Genomic DNA, 25,774 nt, shown 5'->3' on the forward strand with positions numbered 1-25,774 from the left:
CAATGATGTCATCTCTAAATAGCATGGGCGGAAGGAGAACACAGTAGTGAACTGCCATGAATGGCCAAGGTTGAGTGTCAAAGAGAAACTTAAACCAGACCAAAGATAATCTAATGCCGCGTACACACGACCGGACTTTTTCGACGGACTTGGTCCGGCGGACAATCCGACGGACTTTGCAGCCGGACTTTCAAATAAACGGACTTGGCCACACACGATCGCTCCAAAAGTCAGATTCGAACGTGATGACGTAGAATAAGGAAGTTCATAGCCAGTAGCCAATAGCTGCCCTAGCGTCGGTTTTAGTCCGTCGGACTAGCACACAGACGACTGGATTTTTCGACCGGACTTGAGTCCGTTGGAAAGATTTGAAGCAAGTTTTATTTCTAGGTCCGCCGGACTTTTGGGAAGAGAAAGCCCGCTGGAGCCCACACACGATCGAATTGTCCAACGGATTCTAGTCCGCCAGACCAATTCCTTCGAAAAAAGTCCAGTCGTGTGTACGCAGCATTAGAAGCAACAGACTGGCCATGACAATAAAGAAAATTGAGCATACTTATCAATGCAAAGTCTTTAATCACTCTTTATCATTATATTGGTTCAGCCCAAATTTTCATCTCTCTTACCTCCATCTACTATGGCTTCATAGGAAACTTCTAAAAGTAAGCGGAGCTGTGGGTCCATGGTGTGAGCTTGCTTGGGGTGGACACCAAAGAATGACGCATCAAACTTGTTGATTTCTTTAAGTTTTCCATTCCTGGCTGGCAATCCGTACAGACCTGAGGAACATAAATAAATGTATACCATGAAAGGGAGTGACTTCTTTTGCACCCCTGATACAACATTGGTGACTTTAAGCACTTGACCTCCAGAAGGTTTTACCCCCTTTATGACCAGACCGTTTTTTGCTATTCAGCACTGCTCTATTTTAACTGGTAATTGCATGATCATGCAACACTGTATCCAAAAGTAAATGTATATAATTTTTTTCATACAAATAGAGCTTTCTTTTGGTGGTATTTTTTTATTATATATTTTGGGGAAAAAAACAACATTTTGCCCTCAAAACTCCATGGAAACGGCTTTCCTTAAACTCCCAAATTACCTACTAACAGGTAAAACCAATGGACACTATTCTGTACTACTTCTCCTGGACCTCTCTGCTGCCTTTGACGCAGTGGACCACCCCCTCCTTAAAAAAACTCCACTCCTTTGGTCTCTGTGACTGTACTTTTTTGGACCAAAAAAACACCTCTTACTTCCTTTGTCTCTCAAGATAGGAAGTGGAGGAGAATTTCCTCAATGTTACACTGACAAGCACTGAAAACCTGAAAGAACTCACTATACAAAACCTATAAAAAAAGTTTTATCCAGAGTTAAACTTTATGTGAAGAACTCTAAAATTTGTAAGCGCCACCTTAAAAAATGTTAAGGAAGCCCATGTCTGTGCTCAAGGCATTACGGTTTAGGAGATATTTGCCCGAAGACAGGCACCGCTGTCTAGGGCGCATGCGCCATAGACAGCGGCGTGCAGGTGCACTGAGCGTGGCATCGTCAATGGCGAAGATGCCGCGCGATGCCACTCCCATGCGCATGCGTGGGGGTGACGTCATCAGGACTTCGCCGAATGACAGCGGCGGAGCTGCGAGACCCCACCAAGAAGATGGATGCGCCGGACTACAGGGGACAGCGGTGACATCGTTGGCTCCTGTGTCAGGTAAGTGACACATAATGGACTACTATGCGATGCATAGTAGTCCATTATGCTTTACCTTTGCAGGGAATGAAAGAGGAAGTAAGCCCATCAGGGTTTACTTCCTCTTTAACCTTCATTGAACCACATTATGAGGGTCACACCTACTTAATTCCACAAAAAAAAAACACGATAGCACTTTGATACAAGAGTACATGAACTGCGGAAATGGCCCCCCAGAAAAGGCAAACAGAAGACAAAAGGCTAATCATTAGTCATCAGTGTTGTCTGCAGGCTTCCGACACTGATCTTTTTCCCATTACTGACTTACAATACCTTGTTCTACTCTATGTCCATGTGTGGAGGTGGCCATCTTGGTAGAGGCAAGAGCTGCTCCTGAATAACTGGTGGTCTGAAGATTGGTGGTGGAATATTCAAGAAGCAGCAGGACGGGTTCACAAAGCACAGATCCACAAAAAGGAATCCGTTTCCTTTCCGGCAAAGCAGCAGCGGTAGTGACATCATCAAATCTCACCCCAAATCCCCTGAGAGTCCAGCAGTCAGAGGCAACGGTTCCTTAGATTTTACACTGCAGATATACAACTATGAGGCTGTAGGCACAAATTTGTCCAGGCTCCCATGGGGCTGAAGATACAAGAATGCCTAGGCTCCTCCACCTTCACCTCATATATGGAAGGTTAATTTAGGGATTATTTAGATACAACTAACATTTTAAAGATGTTCATCATTCCATAGCAAATCTTAAGGTCCACTTTCAATATATGAACATTAAAGTGGAGCTCCACCCTAAAGTGGAGCTTCCGCTCATTGGAACCCTCCCCCCCTCCGGCGCCACAATTGGCACCTTTCAGGGGGGAGGGGTGCAGGTACTTGTACAGTACAGGTATCTGCACCCACTTCCGGCATAGATATCCGCAGAATCTACGGCCCTTTCCGTAGAATTTATGCCCCTTTCCGCAGGTCGCTGTCTGCTGGGAAACACACGGATCCCAGAGACAACGGGGACCATCCTTATTGCGTAGCGCGACTTGCGCATGCACAGTAGGGAACCGGGAAATGAAGCCGAAAGGCTCCACTTCCTGATTCCCATAGCCAAGATGGTGGCGGCAGCACCCGAGAGACGATCGAGAGATCGGCTTCGGGTGCCGACATCGCGGGCGCGCTGGGCGGGTAAGTGTCCTTATTTTAAAAGTCAGCAGCTGCAGTATTTGTAGCTGCTGGCTTTTAGAAAAAAAAAAACTGCGGAACTCCCGCTTTAAGTACTAGGCTGAGTCAGGGCCGGTGCTACCACTAGGCAAACTAGGCAGCTGCCTAGCCACTGGTGTTCCTACTCTCTTCTCCCTGCAGAAAGCAACTAAGTATCAGCATCAGTAGGCAGCCATCGCTTGTGTCTGTGTCCCGAGTCCCAAATGAATGGAAGCAAGCAAACATTCATTGATGGGCGCTGGTGAGGCTGCATTCATGGGCGCTGGTGAGGCTGCATTCATGGGCGCTGGTGAGGCTGCATTTATGGGCGCTGGTGAGGCTGCATTCATGGGCGCTAGTGTGTGTATGCAAGACAAGTTTGGGCCAACATCCTTTGGAAAAAAAATCCAATTGTGTGTACGGGGCATAAGAGTGAGATTTGCTGATGTCACAACTTTGCTGCTCTGGCTGGAGAGGAAGCTTTACCTAAAGATCTGCAGTGCAAGGATCTCCCTGCTTCTGCTTCATTCATTCTGTGGATCCGCACTTCCTCCAATTTTCCTGCCGCTTCCTGAATATTTATATATTTGTTTAACATGCGTCGCCCTTCCATGTGCTCCTTGCTGGTTGAGAATGGCTGATGTAGAGGCTCTGACACTGAGGGGGAAAGGAGGAAAAGGACTGCAGGTATGTGATGCAGGCTCCTAGGGGGCTGTCTATCAAGGTGATGGGCCAATAGGAATGTGTGTGGGTGGGGCTGAGAGGCAAGCTCCCTAAAGATGCTTCCCTAGAAGAGTTAAGGCTTCGCCAGTCATAACGGCTGGGCGTTTGATGGTGAATGGCTGCTGCAGGTATGTTCACCTCTTACATACAACAGTTTGCCCCATTCCCCACCAGGGACAAAGTGACTCACCTGGCTTCCACCTTCTGTCATCCTCTGTGACCAAATCCACTCCTTGTATGAGGTTGTCCCAGAACTCCTGTAGATTGTCTGATTCTGGGAGCCTCCCAGCCATTCCAGCTATCACTATTTCCTCCATGGTTACTCTGCAGACAAGAAGAAGACTTCAGCATTAACATTTAAAGTGAACAAAAAAAACAAATACTGTAAATTCAGTAAAACAATATCAGGTTGAACAAAAGGCATAGTCAATTTTAAATACAGAGCCCTCAGTCTGATGATCGGGTGTTTACCAAACCTATAGAGAGAGAGTCTTGTGACTCTTCTAAACAACACTTTCACCTACAACCTTTTACATGCACTTATTTTTTTGAACGACCTAGAGAGATAAAAGCATAATAATATTCAATTTTTCCCCCCAATCACACAAAACGAATGTACATGCAGTCCCAGGACGAATAGCTCTGAATTTTTTTTTTTTTTTTTTTAATAAATACAAGCAACGCTATCTATTGACTAATTCAATAGACTGAAATTCTGCATTTTCAACCACTCGCGGGGGTTGATTTGCTACAGACAAATAGGATGTACACCTTCTAAGCCCTTGTACACACGGTCGGACATTCCGATGGAAAAAGTCTGATGGGACCGTGTTGTCGGATAATACGACCATGTGTGGGCTCCATCGGACTGTTTCCGTCGGAATATCTGACCGACAAAGTTTTAGAGCTGGGCTGTAAAATTTTCCGACAACATGATCCGATCGGACTTGGTCCGATCGTTTGTAGAGAATTTCCCATCGGACAAAGTGCCACACATGCTCAGATCAAAGCCATTGGCTACTAGCCTGAACGTAGTCCTGTCGTAACGAAATAACGTCATCACGTTCTGAACGATCAGATTTTCCAACAACTTTGTCCGACCGTGTGTAGGCAACACAAGTTTCGGACAAAATCCGTTGGACAAAATTCGATGGATTTGGTTGTCGGAATGTCCGACCGTGTGTAGAAGGGCTAAGGGAAGTTACGCGTAGCAAGGGAATTTGCCTTTTCCACACTCACGCTATACATACGCTTCCGTAAAACCACAAATCCAATAAGTCAAATGGGTGATCTAATCATGGGTGGTGGTGGTGGTGGATGGGTGGTCTAATCGGTCATCTAATGGGTGATGTTTGAATGTGCATCTTGTATGGGGCCACATGAACCTCCCTACTCCATATCCATAACAAGAGGCTTGTTACTCCCTGTCCCACCCGCTTTCCAAACACTTGCCGGTAGGTTAATTGGCTCCTATCTAAATTGGCCCCATTATGTGTGTGTATGAATGTGGGTTCTGGGCCTTAGATTGTAAGCTCCTTGAAGGCAGAGATTGAATGTACAAGGTATAGGTAAAGCATTGTGTACACCAGGCTTTCTCCACCTTTTAACCCTAGAGGAACCCCAAAAATAATTTTCATGTCTCGAGGAACCCTTACTAAAACCAACTCATCAAGGCTCAATAGGAACAATGCTCCTTATATTGGTGGTCAATAGGAAGAATGCTCCTTATTATTAGTGGTCAATAGGAAGAATGCTCCTTATATTGGTGGTCAATAGGAAGAATGCTCCTTATATTAGTGGTCAATAGGAAGAATGCTCCTTATATTAGTAGTCAATAGGAAGAATGCTCCTTATATTAGTGGTCAATAGGAAGAATGCTCCTTATATTGGTGGTCAATAGGAAGAATGCTCCTTATTATTAGTGGTCAATAGGAACAATGCTTCTTATATTGGTGGTCAATAGGAAGAATGCTCCTTATATTAGTAGTCAATAGGAAGAATGCTCCTTATATTAGTGGTCAATAGGAAGAATGCTCCTTATATTGGTGGTCAATAGGAAGAATGCTCCTTATTATTAGTGGTCAATAGGAACAATGCTTCTTATATTGGTGGTCAATAGGAAGAATGCTCCTTATATTAGTGGTCAATAGGAAGAATGCTCCTTATATTAGTGGTCAATAGGAAGAATGCTCCTTATATTAGTGGTCAATAGGAAGAATGCTCCTTATATTAGTGGTCAATAGGAAGAATGCTCCTTATATTAGTGGTCAATAGGAAGAATGCTCCTTATATTAGTGGTCAATAGGAAGAATGCTCCTTATATTAGTGGTCAATAGGAACAATGCTCCTTATTATTAGTGGTCAATAGGAACAATGCTCCTTATATTAGTGGTCAATAGGAAGAATGCTCCTTATATTAGTGGTCAATAGGAAGAATGCTCCTTATATTAGTGGTCAATAGGAAGAATGCTCCTTATTATTAGTGGTCAATAGGAAGAATGCTCCTTATTATTAGTGGTCAATAGGAAGAATGCTCCTTATATTAGTGGTCAATAGGAAGAATGCTCCTTATATTAGTGGTCAATAGGAAGAATGCTCCTTATATTAGTGGTCAATAGGAAGAATGCTCCTTATATTAGTGGTCAATAGGAAGAATGCTCCTTATATTGGTGGTCAATAGGAACGATGCTCCTTATATTAGTGGTCAATAGGAACAATGCTCCTTATTATTAGTGGTCAATAGGAACAATGCTCCTTATATTAGTGGTCAATAGGAACAATGCTCCTTATTATTAGTGGTCAATAGGAACAATGCTTCTTATATTAGTGGTCAATAGGAACAATGCTCCTTATATTGGTGGTCAATAGGAACAATGCTCCTTATATTGGTGGTCAATAGGAACAATGTTCCGAATGGTGCTCAGAATGCCACCCTCAAAGAGAGCTAAAAAGTGGTGATGAACCTCAAACTCTGTAGGCATCATCAAATAGGTGGTCCATCAGCCACAGCTCAAGGAACCCCTAGCAACCTCTGGAGGAACCCCAGGGTTCCACGGAAACCCTGGTTGAGAATGGCTGGTGTACACTGATGGTTCTATATAAGTACCTTTAATAAATACGGTGCCTTGAAAAAGTATTCATACCCCTTAACATTTTCCACAATTGGTCATGTTACAGCCAAAAACTTCAATTTATTTTATTGGGATTTTATGTGATGGACCAACACAAAGTGGCACATAATTGTGAAGTGGAAGGAAAATTATAAATGGTTTTCCACATTTTTTTTACAAATAAATATGTGAAAAGTGGGGGATGCATTTGTATGGCGCCCCCCGGAGTCAATACTTTGTAGAACCTCCTTTCACTGCAATTACAGCTGCAGGTCTTTTTGGGGATATCTCTACCAGATTTGCACATCTAGAGAGGGACATGTCTGCCCATTCTTCTTTGCAAAATATCTCAAGCTCTGTCAGATTGGATGGAGAGCGTCTGTGAACAGCAATTTTCAAGTCTTGCCACAGTGTCTCGATTGGATTTAGGTCTGGACTGTGACTGGCCCATTCTAACACATGAATATGCTTTGATATAAACCATTCCATTGTAGCTCTGGCTGTATGTTTAGGGTGATTGTCCTCCTGGAATGTGAACCTCCCCCCCAGTCTCAAGTCAACTCTAACAGGTTTTCTTCAAAGATTGTCTTGTATTTGGCTCCATCCATCTTCCCATCAACTCTGACCAGCTTCCCTGTCCCTGCTGAAGAAAACCATCTCCACAAAATAATGCTGCCACCACCATGTTTCACGGTGGGGATGGTGTGTTCAGGGTGATGTGCAGTGTTAGTTTTCCGCCACACATAGAGTTTTACTTTTAGGCCAAAAAGTTCAATGTTGGTCTCATCTGACCTGAGTACCATCTTCCGCATGTTTGCTGTGTCCCCCACATGGCTTCTCACAAACTGCAAACGGGACTTGTCACTCTTCCATAAAGGTCAGATATGTGGAGAGCACGACTAATAGTTGTCCTGTGGACAGATTCTCCCACCTGAGCTGTGGATCTCTGCAGCTCCTCCAGAGTTACCATGGACCCCTTGGCTCTTCTCTGATGAATGCTCTCCTTGCCCGGCCGGTCAGTTTAGGTGGACGGCCATGTCTTAGTAGGTGTGCAGTTGTGCCATACTCTTTCCATTTTCTGATGATGGATTGAACAGAGCTCCGTGAGATATTCAAAGCTTGGGATATTTTTTTTATAAATTAACCCTGCTATATACTTCTCCACAACTTTATCCCTGACCTGTCTGGTGTGTTCCTTGGCCTTCATGATGCTGTTTGTTCACTAAGGTTCCCTGACAAACCTCTGAGGGCTTCACAGAACAGCTGTATTTATACCGAGATTAACTTACACACAGGTGGACTCTATTTACCAATTAGGTGACTTCTGAAGGCAATTGGTTCCACTAGATTTTAGTTAGGGGGTATCAGGGTAAAGGGGGCTGAATACAAATGTACCCCCCACACTTTTCACATATTTATTTGTAAAAAAAATTGAAAACCATTTATCATTTCCCTTCTACTTCACAATTATGTGCCACTTTGTGTTGGGCCATCACATAAAATCCCAATAAAATACATTTACGTTTTTTTGGTTGTAACGTGACAAAAATGTGGAAAATTTCAATGGGGTGTGAATACTTTTTCAAGTCACTGTAAATGTGCAGAACAGCGCTCCTTATACCCACATGTGTAGAATATAAGACCAGTTGTTCAAATACCTAGGCCAGTGATGGAGAACCTTGGCACCCCAGATGTTTTGGAACTACATTTCCCATGATGCCCATGCACTCTGCAGTGTAGAGGGGCATCATGGGAAATGTAGTTCCAAAACATCTGGGGTGCCGAGGTTCACCATCACTGGCCTAGGTACCCAGTCACTGCTTTTGGAGCCCAGAACAGTATTACATTTCCCCCTCCCCTCCCGGGTATTATTATAGAGGAGCATGGTGGAGGGGGTTGTATATTTACTATGGGGGGTCGATTTACTAAAGGCAAATAGACTGTGTACTTTGCAAGTTGATTAGCTTAGTAAAAGAAGGGAAACTCTGCTGACTTCCATCATCCAATCATGCGCAAGCAAAAATTCTTTTTTTTTTCCTTGTATGTGATTGGGTATTCTTTGCAAAGTGAAGCTATACCTCATCTTCTAAGTGGAGCAAATGCATTTGCAAAGTCCACAGTCTATTTGCCTTTAGTAAATCAACCCCTATAGGTCATCCTACTGTTAGCCAAGCTTCCGTTGTGTCCCACCCTTGTCCAGGGTGCTGAAAAGCGAATTCACTAACAATTGGGGGGGAGGGGAGAATGTTCGATTCCTAAATAAACACTATACCCATACCTCCCAACATTTTGAGATGGGAATGAGGGACACCTACTAACAAACGTATGTAGGCATAGGACACGCCCCCTGCCACACCCCCTTAAAGGAGAATTAACCAAAAAAAAATAAAAATCTTAATTAAATCCACAAGGACTTTTTTTTACCACTACTATTCCTTTATATTGGCTTTTAAAATGTACAAATGCAGCAATTTAGAAATTGGATGAAAGGTTTAGAAACACTGTTTTTAAAGATAAAAAGTGCATTTTATATACAATATATAGATCAGAGCAAAATGAGGGACAAATGAGGAGGAATGAGGGACAGAGGGACATTGCTCCAAATCAGGGACAGTCCCTCCAAATCAGGGACAGCTGGGAGCTATGCTATACCCAAAACACAAAGGGGGTTATTTACGAAAGGCAAATCCCCTTTGCACTACAAGTGCAAACTACAAGTGCAAAGTGCACTGGAAGTGCAGTCACTGTACATATGAGGGGTGGATCTGAAAGGAGGGGAAGCTCTGCTGATTTTATCATCCAATCATCTGCAAGCTAAAATGCTGTTTTTTTTATTACATGTCCCCCTCGGATCTACAGCAACTGCACTTCCGAGTGCATTTTCAGTGCAATTCCCAGTGCACTTTGCACGTGTAGTTTGCACTTGTAGTGCAGAGTGGATTTGGCTTTAGTAAAGAACCCCCAATGAAACATTTGGGGTTGATTTACTAAAAGGCAAAAAAAAGACAAAAGCAAAGCAAAAAGCTTCAGAGCTTAGTAAATGAGGCAGAGCTAACGGTGACTTCTATTATCCAATCATGTACAAGCAAAAATGCTGATTTTTTTTTTCTTTTTAATTTTCCAAGCACTTGATTGGTTATTTATTGCAACTTAGTGCAAGGGCCTACCCGATTGGATACAGATTGATTGAATAGTTAAGGTAGGTCCTCGTATTACATCCAATGTTGGTTGTACGTCAGATTGTAAATGTGTGTGGGGACACTATGGCTGATTTACTAACAGCAAAAATAGACTGCGCACTTCGCAAAATGAAGCCTCACCTCATTTACTAAGCTCTGGAGCAATTGCACTTTGCAAAGTGCGCAGTCTATTTTGCATTTACTAACTTTTACTAACACAATTTACTATTTTTGCTGTTAGTAAATGCAAAATGACTGTGTTAGTAAATTGTGTTAGTAAATGCAAAATAGACTGCGCATTTTGCAAAGTGAAGCTTCACCTCATTTACTAAGCTCTGGAGCAATTGCACTTTGCAAAGTGCGCAGTCTATTTTTGCTGTTAGTGAATGCAAAATAATTGTGTTAGTAAATGCAAAATGACTGCGTTAGTAAATGCAAAATAGACTGAGCATTTTTCAGAGTGAAGCTTCACCTCATTTACTAGACTCTGCAAAGTGCGCAGTCTATTTTTTCTGTTAGTAAATGCAAAATGACTGTGTTAGTCATTTTGCATTTACTAACTTTTACTAAGACAGTCATTTTGCATTTACTAACAGCAAAAATAGTAAATTGTGTTAGTAAAAGTTAGTAAATGCAAAATAGACTGCGCACTTTGCAAAGTGAAGCTTCACCTCATTTACTAGGCTCTGGAGCAATTGCACTTTGCAAAGTTCGCAGTCTATTTTTGCTGTTAGTAAATGCAAAATGACTGTGTTAGTAAATTGTGTTAGTAAAAGTTAGTAAATGCAAAATGACTAACACAGTCATTTTGCATTTACTAACAGCAAAAATAGACTGCGCACTTTGCAAAGTGCAATTGCTCCAGAGCCTAGTAAATGATGTGAAGCTTCACTTTGCAAAATGCGCAGTCTATTTTGCATTTACTAACTTTTACTAACAGTCATTTTGCATTTACTAACAGCAAAAATAGTAAATTGTGTTAGTAAAAGTTAGTAAATGCAAAATATACTGCGCACTTTGCAAAGTAAAGATTCGCCTCATTTACTAGGCTCTGGAGCAATTGCACTTTGCAAAGTGCGCAGTCTATTTTTGCTGTTACTAAATGCAAAATGACCGTGTTAGTCATTTTGCATTTACTAACTTTTTACTAACACAATTTACTAACACAGTCATTTTGCATTTACTAACAGCAAAAATAGACTGCGCACTTTGCAAAGTGCAATTGCTCCAGAGCCTAGTAAATGAGGTGACGCTTCACTTTGCAAAGTGCGCAGTCTATTTTTGCTGTTAGTAAATGCAAAATGACTGTGTTAGTCATTTTGCATTTACTAACTTTTTACTAACACAATTTACTAACACAGTCATTTTGCATTTACTAACAGCAAAAATAGACTGCGCACTTTGCAAAGTGCAATTGCTCCAGAGCCTAGTAAATGAGGTGACGCTTCACTTTGCAAAGTGCGCAGTCTATTTTTGCTGTTAGTAAATGCAAAATGACTGTGTTAGTCATTTTGCATTTACTAACGTTCACTAACACTGCTCACTTTGCAAAGTGCAATTGCTCCAGAGCTTAGTAAATGAGGTGAAGCTTCACTTTGCAAAATGCGCAGTCTATTTTGCATTTACTAACACAATTTACTAACACAGTCATTTTGCATTTACTAACAGCAAAAATAGTAAATTGTGTTAGTAAAAGTTAGTAAATGCTAAATAGACTGCGCACTTTGCAAAGTGAAGCTTCACCTCATTTACTAGGCTCTGGAGCAATTGCACTTTGCAAAGTGCGCAGTCTATTTTTGCTGTTAGTAAATGCAAAATGACTGTGTTAGTAAATTGTGTTAGTAAAAGTTAGTAAATGCAAAATGGCTGTGTTAGTAAATTGTGTTAGTAAATGCAAAATAGACTGCACATTTTGCGAAGTGAAGCTTCACCTCATTTACTAGGCTCTGGAGGAATTGCACTTTGCAAAGTGCGCAGTCAGTCATTTTGCATTTGGTAAAATCCACCTCATTGCATGCGTTATATAACAGAGGGAGCAATGCCTTGTATGAATGTTGACACCGTGTAACTCTAGTTGTTACAGCGTGTTATGTGTTGTAGTAATGATGTAATTGGAGGTAACAGGACGACACAAAGTCCCAGTTTTTATAGTTCTCCTCTGTTGGTTAATCGGAGAGGAAGAGAGATATGTACAGGAAATGATTTCTTCCTGTTATAATCTCCTTCGTTCTTCATATCTTCTTTCTGATAATCTCTTGAGAACGCCGACATTTTCACCCAGGGATGTTACAATTTCAGGGATAAGCAAATATTGTCTAAATACAAGAGATTTGGGTATTCCTTCCTGAAATCCAGTGTGCTTTGTTTATTTCTTCCAGCTTTTTGCATTTAATCCAGTGTGACACTTTTTTTCTCTGTGCGGGATAATAAAGACCGGTCACTGCTGCTCTCTCTCTATGAGCAGAGCGGCTGGTCTTGTCTCCGCCCCCTCCTATCGTTTCCTGCAGGCAGACTTGAAGGGAGTGGACTACTGAGCCCCTCCCACAGCCCTGCTCTCTGCACAGGCTATGCACCGCATCACCACTTCTATTACAAGGTAATATCTGGGTTTGTGAACGGCGTAACATGACGGTGATTCGCCCTGCCCGTGCCATTCTGCCGCTGTATAACTGCGGCGGCTGGTCGGCAAGCGGTTAACAGCCACAAAGGATATATATGGGGCATTTATATCCTCTGTGGCTATTAACCGCTTGCCGACCAGCCGCCGCAGTTGTACAGCGGCAGAATGGCACGGGCAGGGCGAATCGCCGTCATGTTACGCCGCTACTTCTGGTGGCCACTACGAGCCGATGCGATTCGGGAACCAAAACCGCCGGGCTCCCCGCGATCGCTCGTAGCACGGGGAGGACCGGGATCTCTGTGTGTGTAAACACAGAGATCCCAGTTCTCTGAGGGGAGAAGTGACAGATCGTTTGTTCATAAAAAGTATGAACAGCGATCTGTCATCTCCCCTAGACAGTCCCCTCCCCCCTTCAGTTAGAACACACACTAGGGAACACAATTAAACCCTTCACTGCCAGCGATATTTTTTACAGCAATCAATGCATTTTTATAGCACTGATCGCTGTATAAATGACAATGGTCCCAAAAATGTGTCAAAAGTGTCCGATGTGTCCGCCATAATGTCGCAGACACGATAAAAAAACATAAAAAATAAAAAAAAAAAGATTGCCGCAATTACTAGTAAAAAAAAAATAAAGTAAGATGTGGCCATTGGGCACAAATCTTGTTCATTCCTGAAAAATTCTAATAAAAAGTATATTTGCAAAAAAAAAAAATTAATAATAAAAATGCCATAAAACTATCCCCTATTTTGTAGACGCTATAACTTTTGCGCAAACCAATCAATATACACTTATTGCGATTTTTATTACACAAAATATGTAGAATACGTATCGGCCTAAACTTAGGGAAAAATGTGCTTTAAAAAAAAAAAAAAATGGGGGTATTTATTATGGCAAAAGTAAAAAATATAATTTATTTTTTTTCCATAATTGTTGCTCTTTTTTTGTTTATAGCGCAAAAAATAAAAACCGCAGAGGCGATCAAATACCACCAAAAGACAGCTCTATTTTTGGGGAAAACGAGCATAAATTTTGTTTGGATACAACATCGCCCGATCGCGCAATTGTCAGTTAAAGCAACGCAGTGCCGAATTGCTAGAAGTGCTCTGGTCAGGAAGGGGGTGAAATCTTCCGGAGCTGAAGCAGTTAATGAATACATTTTTTAATTAAAGTTTATTTATTTTTCTATGCCCAGAGTTCAGCTTTAACTCTTTCATAGTGCAGTCCAGTTGACGAAAATTATGTCATTTAAATACATAAAAGCCCTGTAACGAGATTCACTTATCGGAAATCGGTCCTGTTTAAGTAGCTTAAGCAAATATTGAAACTACACACTTGTGTATATATAGGTTTAAAGGTGAGATAAAGTGTTGTAGTACGGATACTGCCTTGTTTTTTTAACCTCTTCTGGACCGTCCCATGCAGATATACTGCGGCAGGGCGGCCCTTCTGATCAAAATCACGTACGTGACTTGCGTTTCCAGGTCCGGGGCGTGCAGGGCGCAAAACACAGCGGGAGTCAATCAGCGAGTCCGGCCGACCGGCTGCCGCAGTTCTACAGCGGCAGAATGGCACGGGCAGACGAATCGGCATCATGTTACGTCACTCGTTCTGGTGGCCACTAGGAGCCGATGCAAGTGCCCAGCGGTCTTGGTGACCCCGCTGTTCGCCGGCACCCTGCGAGCGTCCCCGAGAGAGGCAGAACAGTGGTCTGCCTATGTAAACAAGGCAGATTGCCGTTCTGTGAGAGGGGAAGATGGAGATCTTGTATTTCTGCTAAGCAGGAATACGGATCTCTGTCTTCCCCCCAGTCAAAGCCCCTCCCCCACAGTTAGAAAGCACTCACAGGGAACGCATTTAACCCTTTGATCGCTCCTGATGTTAACCCCCGTTCCCTGCCAGTGTCATTAGTACAGTGACAAAGCATATTTTTTTAGCACATATCACTGTGATAATGTCACTGGTCCCCAAAAAGTGTCAAAAGTGTCACTTAGTGTCCGATTTGTCCGCCGCAATATCACAGTCCCATTATAAGTCGCTTATAAGTTCAACTTTAATTAAAAAAATTATTCATTAACTGTTTCAGCCCCCACAACCCCCTCCCCCCCTCCTGACCAGAGCACGTTTAGCGATTCGGCACTGCGTCGGTTTAACTGACAATTGCGCGGTCGTGCGACGTTGTACCCAAACAAAATTGACATCCTTTTTTTCCCCCACAAATAGAGCTTTCTTTTGGTGTTATTTGATCGCCTCTGCGGTTTAAATTTTTTGCGCTATAAACAAAAAGAAGCGACAATTATGAAAAAAAAACATAATATTTTTTACTTTTTGCCATAAAAAATATCCCCCTTTTTTTTTTTTTAAAAAGAGAATTTTTTCCTCAGTTTAGATATGTATTCTTCTACATGTTTTTGGTAATAAAAATCGCAATCAGTGTATATTGATTGGTTTGCGCAAAAGTTATAGCGTCTATAACTTAAAGAAAAATAAAGAAAAAAGAAAAATAAAGAAAAAAAAAAAGAAAAACCTTACAATTTGTAGACGTTATTTTGCACACACGAATCAATATACGCTTTTTTTTTTTAACCAAAAATATGTAGCAGAATACATATTGGCCTAAATTCATGAAGAAATGTTTTTTATTGGATATCTTTTAAAGCAGAAAGTTAAAAATGTTGTTTTATTTTCAAAATTGTTTTTTGTTTATAGCGCAAAAAATAAAAACCGCAGAGGTGATCAAATATCACCAAGAGAAAGCTCTATTTGTGGGAAAAAAAAGACATCAATTTTATTTGGGTACAACGGCGCACGGCCGCGCAATTGTCAGTTAAAATAATGCAGTTCCAGGCCTGGTCATGAAGTGGGGAGGGGGGGGGGAGTAAACCTTCCGGGTCAGAAGAGGTTAAACCAGCATTTAAAGGGCCAGTCCACCCAAAAGTGACATTTTAACCCACCCCTATAACTAAAAAAAAAAAAAAAAAGAGAGAAAACACGAATTTGAACGAAGACATTTAATAATACAGGAAACTTGGGGTCAGGTCATATAAAAATTATATAGACAGTCCCCAGCAGTGAATAGTGCGAAGCGCACACATAGAAAATTATTTTCCCTTGTGATTTTACCGTCACACTGGGGCATTCATATTTTTATCTCTAGAATCCCCAGACAAATGACATTGTCTGGAAAAACTCACAAGACAACATGACAAATGCATTTACAGTATATTTAAAGCCCACGCCTTTTATTTGCCATTCTTTATAGAGTGGGAAGGGCTAAAACCTCTGCCAGTCCCATTGGAGGGAATTTCCTTCACTTCCTGTCTTGTAGACACAACAGGAAGTGGAATTCTAGAGGGGACTTTCTCTCTTAGACAGTTGTCAGCATAAGGGGTGTCCCCATTAGAAAGTTTCCCCTTTATTCCTGTTCTGGTGACAACTCAAATTTTCCTTCACTTGTATTCCCAGTGACAGTGGTCACCAGGACTAGTGATGAAGGTGAGTCTCCTTGATTGGGGATCCCCCGGGCACTGTAAAGAAGAGCAGGTACCCTCTATGAACCTGGAGGACATTATAAAGTTATGATTATATTTTATTAATTACAACAGTTAAAAAACAAAAAAAGGTACAAAAGTTTAGGCTCCCTCTCAGCCAGCATGTGGTGACACCCTTTATGCGGACACAATCCACCAAACATTTCCTTCCGTTCCTTTGGACCTTCTTTCCACTCTACCCTGCAGAAGGTTTTTAGTTTATAAATATTCAAAGTTTGTCTTGCATGTGCTCCATATTTTAAATCTGTCTGCACTAAAGTTGTGCATTAAAAGATTATTACCACCATCCAGAGCACTGCGCAGCATTACAGGCCTCCTCATACCGCTATCCAGAGCACTGTGCAGCATTACAGGCCTCCTCATACCGCTATCCAGAGCACTGTGCAGCAATTTAGGCCTCTCATACCACCATCCAGAGCACTGTGCAGCATTACAGGCTTCTCATACCACCATCCAGAGCACTGTGCAGCATTACAGGCCTCCCCATACCGCCATCCAGAGCACTTTGCAGCATTACGGGCCTCTCATACCACCATCCAGAGCACTGTGCATCATTACAGGCTTCCTCATACCGCCATCCAGAGCACTGTACAGCATCACAGGCCTCCCCATACCGCCATCCAGAGCACTGTGCAGCATTACAGGCCTCCTCATACCACCATCCAGAGCACTGTGCAGCATTACAGGCTTCTCATACCACCATCCAGAGCACTGTGCAGCATTACAGGCCTCCCCATACCGCCATCCAGAGCACTGTGCAGCATTACGGGCCTCTCATACCGCCATCCAGAGCACTGTGCATCATTACAGGCTTCCTCATACCACCATCCAGAGCACTGTACAGCATCACAGGCCTCCCCATACCGCCATCCAGAGCACTGTGCAGCATTACAGGCTTCCTCATACCACCATCCAGAGCACTGTGTATCATTACAGGCTTCCTCATACCACCATCCAGAGCACTATGCAGCATTACAGGCCTCTCATACCACCATCCAGAGCACTGTTCACCATTACAGGCCTCTCATACCACCATCCAGAGCACTATGCAGCATTACAGGCCTCCTCATAGTGCCACCCAGAGCACTGTGCAGCAAATTAGGCGTCTCATACCACCATCCAGAGCACTGTGCAGCATTACAGGCCTCCTCACACAAATATCCAGAGCACTGTGTAGCATTACATTCCTCCTCACACCACCATACAGAGCACTGTGCAGCATTACAGGCCTCCTCATACCACCATCCAAAGCACTGTGCAGCATTACAGGCCTCACACCACCATCCAGAGCACTGTGCAGCATTACAGGCCTCATACCACCATCCAGAGCACTGTGCAGCATTACAGGCCTAAATCTGTATCTGTGATCACTAGGTACATGATCTGGCACAGAGTGGCCACCATGCTTCAGTATATGTATGGTGGGCAGTCCGCAAGTGGTTTAATTAGCTGCATTCAAATTAAATGCAACTTTTTTTATTTCATTTTTAATAAATACATAACTGCATTCATAGACTTTATCTTCTTGGGGCACAACTTTAAAGAGTATCTCCACTATTGTTGAGAAAAAAAAAAAACATTCCCTTCTGGGTGATCTATGTACATTGTGGGGATTTTAAAAGAATGTGTTGCAGATTCCTTTCTTTTGTTATTCTGAAGAAATAGCTGTGTGTTTGCCTGTGTCCATGTTCAGAGTGAATAAGAATGGGAGTGACTTTATAATGCTCAATCAGCTGATGCACTTGCAGGGCTCTAATGAGGAAAGTGTCAGGGCCTGCCTTCCTTTAGACGTGATTTCCATTTGGGAGTATCTTACCAAAAATGACATTTTCATTGCAGAGGATGGCCAAAATCTGACTTGTATTCTTAGTGCAGAATTCTGGGAAAATCCGTGAGCCAATCACACAAGCAGGAAATTACATATCTGGGGGGCTCCTCCGGGGAGCCACATTGCATTTTACAGAAAATGACAGCGGCTGCAGATTGAAAAGGTAAATTTAATAACATTCAATTACCATACGACTCGTGTAGATTTTCACTCACCGGCCAACTTTTTTAGGTACACCTGTTCAACGTCTTGGCAACACAAATTGCTAATCAGCCAATCACATGGCAGCAACTCAATGCATTTAGGTGTGGTGAAGACGACTTGCTGAAGTTCAAACTGAGCATCAGAATGGGGAAGAAAGGGGATTTAGGTGACTTTGAACGTGGCATGGTTGTTGGTGCCAGACGGGCTGGTCTGAGTATTTCAAAACCTTCTGATCAACTGGGGTTTTCGAACACAACCATCTCTCGGGTTTACAGAGAATGGTCCGAAAAAGAGAAACTATCCAGTGAGCGGCAGTTGCTTTTGAGGCAAATGCCTTGTTGATGTCAGAGGAGAATGGGCAGACTGGTTCCAGGTAATAGAAAGACAACAGAAACTCAAATAACCACTCGTTACATCCAAGGTATGCAGAATACCATCTCTGAACTCACAACACATCCAACCTTGAAGCATATGGGCTACAGCAGCAGAAGACCACACCGGGCGCCACTCTTGTCAGCTAAGAACAGGAAAGTGAGGCGACAATTCGCACAGGATCACCAAAATTGGACAACAGAAGATTGGAAAAAACGCTGCCTTGTCTGATTAGTCTGGATTTCGGCTGGTGGGGTCAGAATTTGGTGTAAACAACATGAAAGCATGGATCCCTCCTGCCTTTTATCACCAGTTCAGGCTGGTGGTGGGGGTGTAATGGTGTGGGGGATATTTTCTTGGCACACTGTGGACCCCTTAGTACCAATTAAGCATTGTTTAAATGCCACGGCCTACCTGAGTATTGTTGCTGACCATGTTCATCCCTTTATGACTACAGTGTCCCCATCTTCTGATGGCTCCTTCCAGCAGGATAATGCACCATGTCACAAAGCTCCAATCATCTCACCACTGGACAATGAGGTCACTGTCCTCCAATGGCTTCCACACTCACCAGATTTCATCCAATGGCCTTCACACTCACCAGATCTCATCCAATGGCCTCCACACTCACCAGATCTCATCCAATGGCCTTCACACTCACCAGATCTCATCCAATGGCCTCCACACTCACCAGATCTCATCCAATGGCCTTCACACTCACCAGATCTCATACAATGGCCTCCACACTCACCAGATCTAATCCAATGGCATCCACACTCACCAGATCTCATCCAATAGAGAACCTCTGGGGGAATCTAGGATGGAAAAGGACCTGGGGGTCCTAGTAGATGATGGGCTCAGTAATGGCATGCAATGCCAAGCTGCTGCTAACAAAGCAAACAGAATATTGGCATTAAAAAGGGGATCAACTCCAGAGATAAAAGGATAATTCTCTCCCGCTCCACAAGACTCTGGTCCGGCCGCACCTGGAGTATGCCGTCCAGTTCTGGGCACCAGTCCTCAGGAAGGATGTACTGGAAATGGAGCGAGTACAAAGAAGGGCAACAAAGCTAATAAAGGGTCTGGAGGATATTATTTATGATGAAAGGTTGCAAGCACTGAACTTTCAAAGAGGGAAATTCCCCGATATGGGGTTTTCTAGGCAGCAAATAATGAAAAAAAAAAAATGAAGAGAAAAAATGCTACGAAGGAATAAGAACAGACTTCAACTTTAGTAGACAAAATATAAAAAAAAAAACTGAGTTTTCAAACTAGTGAATGTGGGAGGATAATTGGTTAAAATAAGAGCTGTGTTACAGGAGATATAAACATTAAAGCACCAGTGCAAGTGGGAACATTTGCAACATATAATAATGTACAATAGTCAAGTGCTACAATGATGGTGATGTTGACGCGTTTCGACCCCGCCGGGTCTTCTTCAGAGGATTTGTACAAGCACTGAACTTATTCTCTCCGGAGAAGAGACGTTTGAGAGGGGATATGATTTCAATATACAAATACCGTACTGGTGACCCCACAATAGGGATAAAACTTTTTCACGGAAGGCAAGTCTAAGCCCTTGTACACACGGTCGGACATTTCGACAACAAAATCCGTCGGATTTTGCCCGACGGATTTTGTCCGAAACTGGTGTTGCATACAGACGGTCGGACAAAGTTGTCGGAAAATCCGATCGTTCAGAACGTGACAACGTTATTTTGTTACGACGGGACTACGTTCAGGCTAGTAGCCAATAGCTTTGGTCTTGTAATTTGATCTGAGCATGCATGGCACTTTGTCCGATCGGAATTCTCTACTAACGATCGGACTAAGTCCGATCGGATTGTGTTGTCGGAAAATTTTACAGCCCAGCTCTAAAACTTTTGTCGGTCAGATATTCCGACGGAAACAGTCCGACGGAGCCCACACACAGTCGGATTATACGACAACACGGTCTGATCAGACATTTTCCGGCGGAATGTCCAACCGTGTGTACAGGGGCTAACAAGACTCGTGGCCACTCATTAAAATTAGAAGAAAAGAGGTTTAACTTTAAACTCCGTAGAGGGTTCTTTACTGTAAGAGCGGCAAGGATGTGATGACGTTATTTCGTTACGACAGGACTACGTTCAGGCTAGCAGCCAATAGCTTGGTCTTGTAATTTGATCTGAGCATGCGTGGCACTTTGTCCGATCGGAATTCTCTACTAACGATCGGACAAAGTCCGATCGGATCATGTTGTCGGAAAATTTGATAGTCCAGCTCTAAAACTTTTGTCGGTCAGATATTTCGACGGAAACAGTCCGACGGAGCCCACACACAGTCGGATTATACGACAACGCGGTCTGATCAGACATTTTCCGTCGGAATGTCCAACCGTGTGTAAAAGAGGTTTAACCTTAAACTCCGTAGAGGGTTCTTTACTGTAAGAGCGGCAAGGATGTGGAATTCCCTTCACAGGCGGTGGTCTCAAACAATTATTAGCTAAGCACCTGAACGACTGCAACATACAGGGATATACAATGTAATACTGACATATAATCACACACATAGGTCGGACTTGATGGACTTGTGTCTTTTTTCAACCTCACCTACTATGTAACTATGTGGTGGTACGGGAGATTGGCATCATGGATGTGCAGCCGACAAATCTGCAGGAACCCGTGATGCCATCCCGTCACTATGGACCAAAATCTCTGAGGAACGTCTCCAACACCTTGTTGGGTCTATGCCACCAAGAATGATGGCAGTTCTGAAGGCAAAAGGGGGCCAACCTTGTACCCGTGTGGTGTACCTAATAAAGTGGCCAGTGTGTGTATATATGTTATTTTTTTATTATTATTATTTGTTATTTTTTTCCCAGGGAAGTGGAGTTACCCTTTAAGCACTGTGTCGGTGATGTTGTCTGGAAGTCGGTGAATGTTTGGCAGACGGTCCCGCTGCCCGGCAATGCAGAAGAGTTGAATTACTTTAGCTGCGTATTACAGGAGCACAAAGCCTTGTTGAATTAGCAGTGGGGCCCCGTTTTCCTTGGTCATTCCGGGACACAGATGGGGGAGAATTTTTTTTTTTTACCCATGATAATGAAGTAGCTGGAGCCTACCACCAACCAAGGACGGGCATTTTGTATGGGAAGGCACATGGCACTGAGCACCATCTTAGCACATGCACCGATCTGGAGAAAGAAGAAAAAAAAAAAGTCTCTGTGCCGCGTCAGGCCACAATGTTGCACTGAGTCGGGATTAATCTCAGCCTACAAAAGCCGTTCTGTTCTGTGATGACCACATCATGGGGAAGAAGGAATCCTCTCACCGGATCAGCCGGCGGTGGGGAATGAACGGCCTCCGAGAGTCATGCCGGATTAAAAGGGACCTTCCAGTCTCATGCGGTGTCCTCCCTCGGAAGATCTCCCCCCCCCCCCCCCTCTAGTCTTGTTCTGCTGACAACTTCACAAATTGGGATTTCCCCTCATTTTCAATCCCGCTGACTATAATCACCAGGACAAGAATCGAGAGGAGGAATCAATCTTCCCAGCAGTGGCACAGACAGGAAAAAAAAAAAAATATGTAAAAGAGGAGGTTCTAACACCCTCACTAGTCTATCAAAACTCTTGAACTTTAAAGGTGAACTCCAGCCTTCCCTTCAGTCTTCCGCGGGTGTACAGGCTCCTCTCCTGTGCTTACTCTGATTTCACTGCACACTGTGAGCTTCTTACAGTGTGCATTGGAAGCTGCAGCAAGTCAGATAGAGCCCCCCCCCCCCCCCCACCCCCCCCCCCCCCCCCCATATGACTCATTTACTGGCTGGAGGATGTCCAGCATCATCTAGTCTTTTCTTCCATAGCCTGATTTCCCTGGTCCACCCCTTTCATTTTTTGGGGGATTTCAGTTCTATCCACCGTGGAGGCTTAGCATCCCATGTGGCCATTACCCAGGGTGGTCAGCACGCATTACCCAGGGTGGTCTGCACGCATTACCCAGGGTGGTCTGCACGCATTACCCAGGTGGTCTGCATGCATTACCCAGGGTGGTCTGCATGCAATACCCGGGGTGGTCAGCATGCAAAACCCGGGTGGTCAGCATGCAATACCCGGGGTGGTCTGCATGCAATACCCGGGGTGGTCTGCATGCGTTACCCGGGGTGGTCTGGCATGCGTTACCCAGGGTGTTCTGCATGCGTTACCCAGGGTGGTCTGCATGCGTTACCCAGGGTGGTCTGCATGCGTTACCCAGGGTGGTCTGCATGCGTTACCCAGGGTGGTCTGCATGCGTACCCAGGGTGTTCTGCATGCGTTACCAGGGTGGTCAGCATGCATTACCCAGGGTGGTCAGCATGCATTACCCAGGGTGGTCAGCATGCATTCCTCCAGACTGGCACCCACCCATCAAGGCATTTCGACATTTGCCTAACTCTATCCAACAACCAGCCTACTCCTAGCATCAGGACCGAGGGCTCTTGAGAGGAGTACTGAGGCAGGGTGGTGGGATGTTTCAGGAAGCTATGTACAGCACCCTGCTGGCCTTTTCCACCAGCCATGATCTGTCTGCATTGCATAGAGAAGCACAGAGACCCAGTGATGACCATAAAACGTAAGAAGCATTCTTCTGAATGACCACCAATATAAAGAGCATTCTTACCAATGACATCAATGTAAGGAGACTTCTTCCCACTGACACAAAATAAGAAAACATTTTTCCCACTGACCACCAATGTAAGATACATTTTTCCCACTAACCACCAATGTAAGGAGCATTCTTCCCACTGACCACCAATGTAAGGACCATTCTTCCTACTGCCCATCAAAATAAAGAGGGTTCTTCCCACTGGCCACCAATGTAAGATACATTTTCCCACTGACCACCAATGTAAGGAGCATTCTTCTCACTGATCACCAATGTAAGGAGCATTCTTCCACTGATCACCAATGTAAGGAGCATTCTTCCCACTGATCACCAATGTAAGGAAGCATTCTTCCCACTGTCCATCAAAAATAAAGAGGATTATTTCCACTGACCACCAATGTAGGATACATTTTTCCCACTGGCCACCAATGTAAAGAGCAATATTCTCACGGATCTCCAATAGAAGAAGAGTATTCTTCCCACTGAGCACCAATGTAAGGAACATTCTTCCCACTGATCACCAATGTAAGGGGCATCTCCACTGATCACCAATGTAAGGAGCATTCTTCCCACTGAATCACCAATGTAAGGAGCATTCTTCCCACTGTCCATCAAAATAAAGAGGATTATTTCCACTGACCACCAATGTAGGATACATTTTCCCACTGGCCACCAATGTAAAGAGCAATATTCTCACGGATCTCCAATAGAAGAAGAGTATTCTTCCCACTGAGCACAATGTAAGGAACATTCTTCCCACTGATCACCAATGTAAGGGGCATTCTTCCCACTGATCACCAATGTAAGGAGCATTCTTCCCACTGATCACCAATGTAATGACACATTCTTCCCACTGATCACCAATGTAAGGAGCATTCTTCCCACTGATCACCAATGTAAGGAACATTCTTCCCACTGATCACCAATGTAAGGACATTCTTCCATGATCACAATGTAAGGAGCCTTCTTCCCAACTGATCACCAAATGTAAGGAACATCTTCCCACTGATCACCAATGTAAGGGACATTCTTCCCAATGATCACCAATGTAAGGGACATTCTTCCCACTGATCACCAATGTAAGGGACATTCTTCTCCACTGATCACCAATGTAAGGGATCATTCTTCCCACTGATCACCAATGTAAGGGACATTCTTCCCACTGATCACCAATGTAAGGAGCATTCTTCTCACTGATCACCAATAAGGAGCATTTCTTCCCACTGACCACCAATGTAAGGAGCATTCTTCTCCACTGATCACCAATGTAAGGAGCATTCTTCCACCTGATCACCAATGTAAGGACTGAAAGGGACATTCTTCCCACTGATCACCACTGTAAGGGACATTCTTCCACTGATCACCAATGTAAGGGACATTCTTCCCACTGATCACCAATGTAAGGGACATTCTTTCCCACTGATCACCAATGTAAGGAGCATTCTTCTCACTGATCACCAATGTAAGGAGCATTCTTCCCACTGACCACCACACTGTAGGAGCATTCTTCTCACTGATCACCAATGTAAGGAGCATTCTTCCCACTGATCACCAATGTAAGGAACATTCTTCCCACTGTCCATCAAAATAAAGAGGATTATTTCCACTGACCACCAATGTAGGATACATTTTTCCCACTGGCCACCAATGTAAAGAGCAAATATTCTCACAGATCTCCAATAGAAGAAGAGTATTCTTCCCACTGAGCACCAATATACAGAAGAAGAATGGGTAGAGTGGGGAGAAGGAGAGAAAAGAGTAAGGAGATAAAGAAGAAGGAAGAGAGGACCCACAAACCTTGAGGGCCATGAATAGAGAAAGCTGACAATCTGAGTCCGGGGTGACGAGAGATCCGAGAAGTACGAATTTAGAAGGCAAACCCAAGGATTCCAGACCTTGTCGAATTGTTCTGGTTTATCTTTACATGGTAAACGTATTTTAAAGGTCAAACAGACCTGAATCAACCTTTTACGTAATTCACATTTCTAACTCCATTCCTGTACCCCCCAACCAGTGGTGCCTCGTCAGTAGATCATATAGTTGGGCACCAAGGTCTAAATCAGGAGTCCTTAACCATATAGAGACGGGCCGGTGAGACCCCTTTCACACCTGAGGCAGTTTTCAGGCGTTTTTATCACTAGAAATAGCCTCTGAAAAGCGCCTCCCATTCATTTGCATGAGTGCTTTCACCATCGGGCGGTGCGCTTGCGGGACGTTCCTAAAAAGTCCTGCAAGCAGCATCTTTGGGACGGGTTTGGAGCACTGTAAAAAGCACTTCAAAAAATGCCACTGCCCATTGAAAATGAATGGGCAGCACTTTCCGAAGCGACCTTAAAATCATATTTTTTGGATTAAAAAAAATAAAATAAAAAATCCAAATCCAAAAAAGAAAACACCCGGCTGGCGTCTGAAAGAGCACTAAAATGATGCTAAGGCACTGCAAAATACAACCGGCCCCAAAGGGGTCATAATTGTCACAAAACCCTTCCATACTTCAAGAGTAAAAAAAGAAAAATAAATTATTAAAAAAAATATTTTTTTAAAAATCACTCAATAAAAGTATGAAAAGCCAAATTATGCATTTAAAATGCTGCATAGGCTTTGGATGGGGCGTGGAAGTCTCTGTGTTTGTGTGTGTGTGTGTGGGGGGAGGGGGGGGGGG

The 25,774-nt window shown here is 43.5% G+C and overlaps 1 protein-coding gene across 1 annotated transcript in view; it reads right to left on the minus strand.

The window, feature by feature from the left end:
* FASN (fatty acid synthase) overlaps nt 1-25,774 on the minus strand; it is a 141,794-nt gene that overhangs the window by 105,145 nt on the left and 10,875 nt on the right. The window contains exons 2-3 of the mRNA XM_077458876.1: nt 3,813-3,946; nt 627-779 (exon numbers count right to left, since the gene is read on the minus strand). Coding sequence (XP_077315002.1) covers nt 627-779; nt 3,813-3,939 — 280 coding nt within the window. The 5' untranslated portion in view covers nt 3,940-3,946. The remainder of the gene's footprint in view (nt 1-626; nt 780-3,812; nt 3,947-25,774) is intronic.

This window comes from Lithobates pipiens, unplaced genomic scaffold, assembly GCF_037356315.1.
Source record: "Lithobates pipiens isolate NorthernLeopardFrog02 unplaced genomic scaffold, aLitPip1_a1.2 Scaffold_28, whole genome shotgun sequence".
Taxonomy (NCBI): domain Eukaryota; kingdom Metazoa; phylum Chordata; class Amphibia; order Anura; family Ranidae; genus Lithobates; species Lithobates pipiens.